This window comes from Aplysia californica, unplaced genomic scaffold (assembly GCF_000002075.1).
Source record: "Aplysia californica isolate F4 #8 unplaced genomic scaffold, AplCal3.0 scaffold01752, whole genome shotgun sequence".
NCBI lineage: Eukaryota > Metazoa > Mollusca > Gastropoda > Aplysiida > Aplysiidae > Aplysia > Aplysia californica.
The window spans coordinates 22036-31198 of record NW_004799022.1 but is presented as its reverse complement, the minus strand read 5'-3'; the positions used below and the strand labels follow the sequence as shown (position 1 = coordinate 31198).

Below are 9163 nucleotides of genomic sequence, written 5' to 3'. Positions count from 1 at the left end.
ATCCCCAAAAGGAGAAATTGACCAAGATTCGACACTAAGGTCAAATTTGTAGATTTTCTATTGATGCCATTTTCTGTAGATATAACATGCCTTTTATTATTTCATACTTATAAATTGTCAAAGCTTCACCTAGATCTATAAGCGTGATGTATCTATTTTCATAGGGCTCGAATCTGAGAAGTAACTCATTTGTCAGTACGCTTCGCATATTTTGTGTCACGACACGGTGAAATCAGGCTGTCGTCCATTTTGGGGCAAATAAAGTTATTGGCATAATTTCAAAGCTTGCTTTAATTGTCTCGCGTGTAATTTCAAAAAAATCCCCGCCTGCCTTGAACAAAAGTCGAGATAGTTACGTTTGAAGAAGGCGGGTGTCACCTGGTGTCTGCGGTTCAATTAGCAAGAAGTTGGGGTTTTTAAAAAAAGAAAAAAAGAAAAAAAAAGAAACACGATTAGAATTATCCAGTGGTTGGGAAAATATCGTGTTTTTTCGATATCTTCATTTGGAACGTCACTGCTATAACTTGTAAACGACCAAGACAAATCTCTCAATACCAAATGAATAAAGAGTGCCATAGTCTCTGTTATGTCAACTAATTATGAAACCTAAAACAACCCCCCCCCCCCCCCACAAAGCGCAACCTTCCCAACGCTCAACAGTGCGCTCTGCTGTATTACACACCCTAATTATTACCCTAAACATCCCCCCCCCCCCCCAGTCCTCCTCCTTTGCACGCACGCGCACTATAATTGAACGCGAATATTCGATCGCTCACTGGCTCTCTCTTCCCATCTCCCTCTCCCTCTCCCTCTCCCTCTCCCTCTCTCAGTCCCAGGCTTGGCGAGGGTTTCAACGTGAGGCTATCGAAATCGCGCTCGCAGTGGTTACCATGGAAACCGTTTCCCCCACGAAGGCTTCCGAAAAGCTGTGAAGACGTTGAGAAATCGAGGTTTAGAACGGGCTTCGAGTACAGTGTTTTCGATAGTCTTTTTGGTTGGTTCAGAGACATAGTGAGTTTGTGGGATCAATGATGATGTCGTTCAACGTAAGCAATTAGGCTGGGGAAGTGAGAAGCCGCTCTGCTAAGCCTGAATCCTTACATGTTCTACAAAGCTTTTTAGTGACATCGGCGATCAGACATACACATTATCAAATCAATCCATTGTTTAACCGTACATCGTGTTTTGCTATCGTATCCATACGACGTGGGGAACTCTGTGCCACCACTTCCAAAGAGGAAATTTGTTTGTTAATCTGATCTGTACGCTTTGCATAGCAGTCTGTCAAAATGATTTTTTGAGAAATACTGAAAGTTTCGAAAAGTTCTTTGTACTAGAAGTATTCTTAAATATGAAGAATACAATCCGGGGGGTACAAAATGACCCCAGGGCGTACGGATAGGGTTAAAGCTACTGCAGAGATCAGACATAAACATTATCAAATTAATCCATTGTTTAAAAAAAAAACGTTTTGAGAAAAAAAAATCTAAGCTACTAAAGAGCTGGTTTTGTTCCCCAAGTACTCTGTTCAAACCTGAAATGTTTCGGAGGCTCTCGTGGTCAAGAGGTTAAGGTGTTTGCCTCTCATTCAAAGGTCCGGGGTTCGAATCCGGGTAGCGACGGAAAAATGTTCTTCTCTAAAAAGGTCTCCATTCACCTCCTTTCCTGTTCTCTAGCAATGTTCTGTCGTCTGATTTCGTCTCCACTTTCTGCCCCCACGCCCTCACCTCCTTTGCCCCCTCCTCTGGGCTCCTGACTCTTTCTGTAGCCTTTCTACTGCTACTATTTGGCTCCTTCTGACTGCTGTCTTTCAGGTACACCCCTGATCTTCTGGTAGGAAAGATCTATATCTAGCCTTCTCGGACAAGGGCAAAAAAATCTCGGAGGTCCCGTGCGCAAGTTGCGCATGTTAACGATCCCGTGGTGGTCTAAAATCGATAAGAGTAGGCTTCGGCCGCCACCTGGGCAAAATTCAAAATTTCCAACCAACTGAAAATGTTGAATGTGCCCCACGCGCTCATATGACCTTATGCATTTGCAAACGCCGTAAAACACCAAATAAAATATATGAAATGTTTCAGCCGAAAGAGGAAGCCAATTAGTGTGCATACAAAATTACAGCCTCACGAAGTCTTTTGCCTGCCAAGCATAATGGCGATGGAACTTTCCTCTTTCGGGTTCAGTATCCTCTCCGTTTCTCAGTGAGAACAATCGATTCTCTCTGCACAGATTTCCGGTCTGTTTTCCATCCATCCCTCATACTAGAAGCCTTATAGTGTTGTGTTATTCGTCGTATTGGGTTATATAAAAATCATTGGGAATTTTCTAGGGTGCGAAGTTATTTCTTGAAACACACACACACACACACACACACACACACACACACACGTATGTGTAGGCTATTTAGAGAGGATACATGGATGTGTTACTGAATGTGTTTGTGCGTGCGACGAGCGCCCCTGGCGTGCCATGAAGAGAGAGGTCGCTGCCGTGGGTTGATGTTTGTCATTCTAAGATATTTTCTGAATCCCTGATGGATATTTTTCCTTTGGATATTTTTGTGCTTTCCTTGATGCTAAAAGAACGCTCCTGGTCTGGTTAGTTTTGTGTCAAGCTTTCCTGTTGCGTTCGTGTCCGTGTTCATGTTTGTGGTTTATTTTCCTCTTTTCTTTTCTTTTTTATGGGAGGGGGGAGGGGGGGGGATGGGGTTTATGTTGGTCTATGTACGCCCCTATCAACACAGGTTAGATCATATGTGAGGCAGCGTGGTGGAATCAGGCTCTCGTCAAAATAATCAAAGTAAAGAAACTTGAATTTTTACGCAGTTTGTGAATTGTTATTAAATTTTTGTTTTTTGGTTCAACACCTCTCGTGCCCATTTAAGAACTCATTTCTGTGTGAATTTTTTCTGAAAAACGTTGATTAAAGGCAGAAAAAAAGTAAATATTCAGTTACCACGGAGTCTTAAGCTAAGGAAATTATAACTAATCTTTGCCTGCCATTTTCTCAATAATTTTACCTCTGAAAACAGGTGACCCCCACCTCCTTCATTTGCAAATATCTCGACTTGTATCCAAGATAAATGGATTTTTTTTTTTCATCTAAATAAACACAGGTGAACAAGCTTTACGATGAGACTAATAACTCGACATGCCCAAAAATTGACGAGAGCCTGATTCTACCACGCTGCCTCACACATAGGAGGACGGTTTCCCACCCTGCCTGTCAGGACCAAAGTGGGCTGAGAGTGATAGATCTACAACCTCCCAGCAGAAAGACCGAGATAGGGCCTACTCGATAAAGATATTTCTCCCCACTCGGGAATTGAACTCGTGTCTCCCGCGTGCGACAGTGAAGCGCCTAACAGCTACACCACAGGCGCCCGTTGTATTTTCTGACAAACAAACAAGGAATTGATTTAGCTTCAAAGTATAGGCCTAATTGGTTGTCAGAAAACCAGCCTTCTTCCGCGTCTTTGACCTCTTCATCACTTTCAAAATACCTGCCTTTTAAATCTTATTTTTTGTCAGTTTGGGAAATGAAAAAAGGTTGGACGGGGCTATATCTGGGGAAAAGGGTGGTTGTGGCAAAATTTCATAACCACTTTCTCGCGCTGTTTCTGCAGCTTTTCTTGAGTTGAAGTGTGTGCTGAAGCGTTGTCGTGAAGCTGCAAAATGCCTTTTCGGATCTTTCCTCTGCGCTTTTCTTTTATAGCCTCTCGGTTTGTTTTTTTTTAGCTTGTTAGAAGAATGGTCTCCGGTGATCGTATGTCCATTTTCACGTTAGTCTGTCTTAATCATTCCTTTCCGTCCCCCCAAAAAAACTGATAGCATCACTTTTCCACTCCATGGCGGTATAATTCATGCAATACATACATGACATTGAGAAATTTCTATTCCCCCTACGATTTAGCATACTATCAACATTTATAGACAAGAGCTCGTTATCTGACACAAGCCTACACTTATAGTACACTGACAATTGAGACAATGAGTTAGATCAGCAGAAATTCGGATGTGTTCAGTCCCGTGCGGAGAAAAAAAAAAGAAGAACGAAACAAACCGGAAATAATATTATGTGAGGCAGCGTGGTGAAGTCAGACGCTTGTCAAAATAATAAAATCGAAGAAAACGACATTTTACCGCCAGTTGGGCAATTTTAATCATTTGTGAGGCAGCGTGGTGGAATCAGGCTCTCGTCAATTTTTGGGCATGTAGAGTTATTGGTATCATCTTAAAGGTTGTTCATTCGTCTTGCTTTCAATATAAAAAAAAGTATTCATTCATCTTCAGTAGAAGTGGAGATATTATTATTTTGGATTGAAGGAGGTGGGGTCACCTGGTTTATGAGGTAAAATTAACGAGAAAATGGCCGCCAAAACTTGGTAAATTCTAAAGCTGGAGAGTCCATGGAAACTGTAAATTTATATTTTTGTGCCTTTAATCATTGTTTTTCTGTGAAATCCTCAAATGATTGTGTTTGTAAATGGACATAAAAGGCGTTGAGCCAAAAAACAAAAATTTGATAAAAATTGCTAAGCATGCAGAAAACTTATGTTTTCTTTAATTTCATTATTTTGACGAGAGCCTGATTCCACCACGCTGCCTCACATGTTCCTCTACACCATACTTACACGTTTTTGCCTGGATGTTGTGGATAAACGTCGATCAGAGGCAGAAACAAACGTACATAATTTGCGGTTTCCAAGGGCTTTTAATTCAAGCCGGGGTTGGCCCTGACATGTAGGGTCGAAGTCCGTCTTCTGAATGGTCTAATTGTGTTGATGGGGGCGTAGAAACAACTAGAGACATTAAATGTGAAGTGTGCTGATAAAATGAGTTACTTCTCAAATTTTAGCCCGATGGAAATAGATCCATCATGCTTATAAGTTAAGATTTTACCATTAGTAAGTATGAAATAACTAAGGGCATTTAGTACTTAATGAATATTGCTTCGATAGAAAACCTAGACATTTGACCCTGGTGTCGATTTTTGGCCAATATCTGCATTTGTGGATTGTGATAATTAGCTCATTTTGTCAGCACCCTTCACAAATAAATTGTATAAAAATTAACGCTTGTCCTGCTGTTACCCCTCCCCCTCCCCCACCACCCCTCCCCCTCCCCCACCACCCCTCCCCCTCCCCCCACCACCCCACAGATGTGTGAGTGAGGTGAGCGCCGCCCTATTGGCACGGGCAGACACGATGACCCATGGTCAGGTGGTCAACGGGATCTCTGGACAGTGTACAGCCACGCTCAAGGTCGCTGGGGCGAAGGTCTGTCACCTGTAGTAGTAGTAGTAGTAGTAGTAGTAGTAGTAGTAGTAGTAGTAGTAGTAGTAGTAGTAGTAGTAGTAGTAGTAGTAGTTGTTGTAGTAGTAGTAGTAGTAGTAGTAGTAGTAGTAGTAGTAGTAGTAGTAGTTGTAGTAGTAGTAGTAGTAGTAGTAGTAGTAGTTGTTGTTGTAGCAGCAGCAGCAGCAGCAGCAGCAGCAGCAGCAGCAGCAGCAGCAGCAGCAGCAGCAGCAGCAGTAGTAGGTGGCTGAAGCGGTGGTGGTTTCGTTGTTTTTGTTGTTGTTGGTGGTGGTGGTTGGGGGGGGGGGTAGGCAGTGACTGTGGTGTTGGTGATGGGGGTTGTAGTCCCATTTTGTTGTTGCTGTTGTGGATTTATGGTTTTAGTGGGGAGATGGTGGTGGCGATGTTGTTGTTGTTGTGCTGTCCGTGCGGTTGTCGTTGTTATTGTTGTAGACGTCGCCGTCGTTTAGGTTGTTGTGATTGTCGTAGTCGTTGTTGTTACCGCTGCTGTCGTTGTTATTGTTGCTCTTGCAGTTATTGTCGTTGTTGTTATCCTTGTTTTGTTGTTGTTGTTTTTGCTGCTGCCGTTGCTTTTGCTGTTAAAGACTTTGTTGTTATCCTTGTTTTGTTGTTGTTGTTGTTGTTGTTGTTCTGGTTGTTGTTGTTGTTGTTGCAGCTATTGTTCGTGCCTGGTGTGCCTATCCTTTCGAATTGTTTGAAGCCCCGAAGAGAAGTTTGCGGTGCTGACAACTTGGATGACAAATGGCTGCGTACAAAGGAGGAAGAGTCCTCCGCATACATAGTATTATACTAGGAGACTCTGTTCTCATTCCCCAGAAGTCCACCCCGGCTCGCCACGGACGCTGTATATTCCTCGTCACCTCTGTGGTCAGCCTGGCCGTTATCTTCGCCATCATCAAACGAGCGGAGATGCCCAAGGTCGCCTTGCCCCAGTTCCTGGCGCGGCCGGCGCTGGTCAGTTCACAGGGGTCCCTGGACCACTCGCAGAGCGGCGGGAAAATAAATGGGTCACAGCTAGACCTTGAACTTCTGAAAGAACTGGTGCAGGTCAACGTCTCTCTCCTCCCGCCTTTGCCAGAACTACCGGGGAACCTGGAGCGTGGGTGACCTACTTCTGGTTGTTTGCCTGTTTGTCTGTTTGTTTGTTTGTTTGTCTGTTTGTCTGTCTGTTTGCCTGTTTGTCTGTTTGTTTGTTGGTGTGTCTGTTGATCTCTTTGTTTCTTTGTCTGTATGCCTGTTTATCTGTTTGTCTGTTTGCCTGTTTATCTGTTTATCTGTTTGCCTATTTATCTGTTTGTCTATTTGTGTCTGTTTGCCTGTTTATCTGTTTATCTGTTTGTCTGTTTATCTGTTAGTATGTTTATCTGTTTATCTGTTTGTCTGTTTGTGGTACGTATTACTTTTAGTTAGCATGGGGTTTGGGGTGCCACCCTTGACCTAATTATTTTAGTGTTGAAACTTTGCGTAACAACAACACAACGCACAATTTAAAAAATCATATTGATATAATGTATCATGATATTTATAATACACACTCTTTTCAAGGAAGTCTTTGGTTCTTGTAAAATGTGTATGTGACCTGGATCAGTGATCTTAAACACTGAATATACTATAGGGCTGTCCCCGTCGTTTTATGCAAGAAAAATTCTGAAATTATGCAAACTGAGCCCAAAAATGTGAAATTATGCGATTCTGTAATGTTAACAAAGAATGATAAAGGAAAATAATCAGAAATTAGGCAAAAAATGATCACATTTTGCTAAATTATGCGGGGTGCATAAAACCACGGGGACAGAAATACACACACCAATGAAACCAACTTCTCCTTTAGGTAGGGCAATATCCACTTTTGGTGCAGGTCAAGATTTTTGGAAACACCTTAAAACTGGGTTAGCCCGCTTGTCATTAAAAGCGACCAAATATAATTCTTCCTGACCTAGTTCCGCCAGACGTTGTACTCTCTCCCGCAGACTTGTTCAGGGGCCAGTTGGCACCGAAAGATCTGGAGACGATATCGGAGACTCTGTGGAAGTTCCAGACCATTATGGCGCAGGCAAAACTGACCTACTTTATTTATAAGGTAACATCTGTAGAACAAAAGTACTTAATTTATAATATAACATCTCCACAACAGAAGTAGATCTACTTTATGTGTAAGGTAACTTCTTTGGAACAGAAGTAGATCTACTTTATGTGTAAGTTAACATCTGCGGAACAGAAGTAGCTTCTGGTCTGTAACAAAGAAAGATACAGAATGTCATTTTTACTATCATCTATCAAAATGCTTCCATCTTAACCATCTTGTTTAGTGTACTTACGACCTTAGAGCATGCATCAAAATAACATTGAGTGTGTATCTAGCTTACTATTATTATTGTTTATATTGCTGCTCATTTATATTATGTATGTGATTGTAAGCCTACTTGTGTGTGCATGTGTGTGCACGTGTGTACGTGTGTGTGTTTGTGTATTAGTATGTATTAGTAGAGGTTTTACGGCACTCGCAACTGCATAAGGTCATATGAGCGCCAGAAGATTAGAGGTGTTACAAGAGAGTAACAAACATAAAAAGAAGGAGGGGAGAAAGGGATGATAGATGTTTGATAGAAAAGAAGGAGCAAACCACAACAGAGCACCCGCCAACCACCCGCATGGTTTTTGTGTGTGTGTGTGTGTGTGTGTGTGTGTGTGTGTGTGTGTGTGTGTGTGTGTGTGTGTGTGTGTGTGTGTGTGTGTGTGTGTGTGTGCGGGTGTGTGTGTGTGTGTGTGTATACTCGTGGTGGAACACCAAACCAATGTGCCAGGATCTGGACAATAAAGATGTATCTTATCTTATCTTAGATCTAGTTTATGTATAAGATAACATCTCCGGATCAGAACTACTTCAAAACTTATAATGTAATGTCTCTGGAACATAACTTATATTTGATTTATAAGGTAACATCTGCAGAACAGAAATATTTTATTTATGAGGTATCATTTCGGAACAGAACTTCTTTATTTGTGAGGCAGCGTGGTGGAATCAGGCTCTAGTCAATTTTTGGGCACATAGAGTTATTGGTATCATCTTAAAGCTTATTCACTTGTCTTTATTTGGAAGAAAAAAATATCCGCTTATCTTAAATACAAGTCAAGATATTTGAGAATGAAGGAGGTGAGGGTCACTTGTTTTCAAAGGTAAAATTGGTGAGAAAATGGCCGCCAAAAATTAGTTATTTCCTTAGCTTAAGAGTCCGTGGTAACTGAAAATTTACATCTTTTGTGTTCAGAAAAATCCACACAGAAATGAGTTCTTTAATGGGCATGAAAGATGATGAGCCAAAAAACAAAATTTTGATAAAAATTCACAAACCTGCAGAAAAATGCAAGTTTGTTCACTTTGATTATTTTGACAAGAGCCTGATTCCACCACGCTGCCTCACATTTATAAGGTAACATTTGCAGAACAAAACTACGTCATTTATAAGGTAACATCTCCGGAACAGAAATAGATCTAGTTTATGTATTAAGGTAACATCTCTTCGACAGAACTACTTTCTTTATAAGACCATATCTCTCTCTCTTATTTTATAAGGTAACGTCTCCAAGACAGTACTTTCAGTAGAAGCAGAACTCATAAGGGCCCTCTTGGTTTATCTTTTAAAAGGAAGGGGACATGGAAATATTGGAGATTCTTGTATTTCTATACTTCTTCTTGTTGTTGTTGTTGTTGTTGTTGTTGTTGTTGTTGTTGTTGTTGTTGTTGTTGTTGTTTTATATTATTATTATTATTATTATTAAAGTGCACAGTAATTTTCTTACTAAGATAAAGAAGGGGGGGAAAACGGACCGCAGGCACAGTTCAACGGA

At 41.3% G+C, this 9163-nt stretch overlaps 1 protein-coding gene across 1 annotated transcript in view; it reads left to right on the top strand.

The window, feature by feature from the left end:
* The first annotated feature begins 2215 nt into the window (after nt 1–2215).
* The window catches only part of LOC101862092, an 11514-nt gene continuing 4566 nt past the window's right edge, over nt 2216–9163 (top strand). The window contains exons 1-4 of the mRNA XM_035973697.1: nt 2216–2597; nt 5161–5278; nt 6131–6413; nt 7285–7414. Of these exons, the coding sequence (XP_035829590.1) occupies nt 5207–5278; nt 6131–6413; nt 7285–7414 (485 nt within the window). The 5' untranslated portion in view covers nt 2216–2597; nt 5161–5206. The remainder of the gene's footprint in view (nt 2598–5160; nt 5279–6130; nt 6414–7284; nt 7415–9163) is intronic.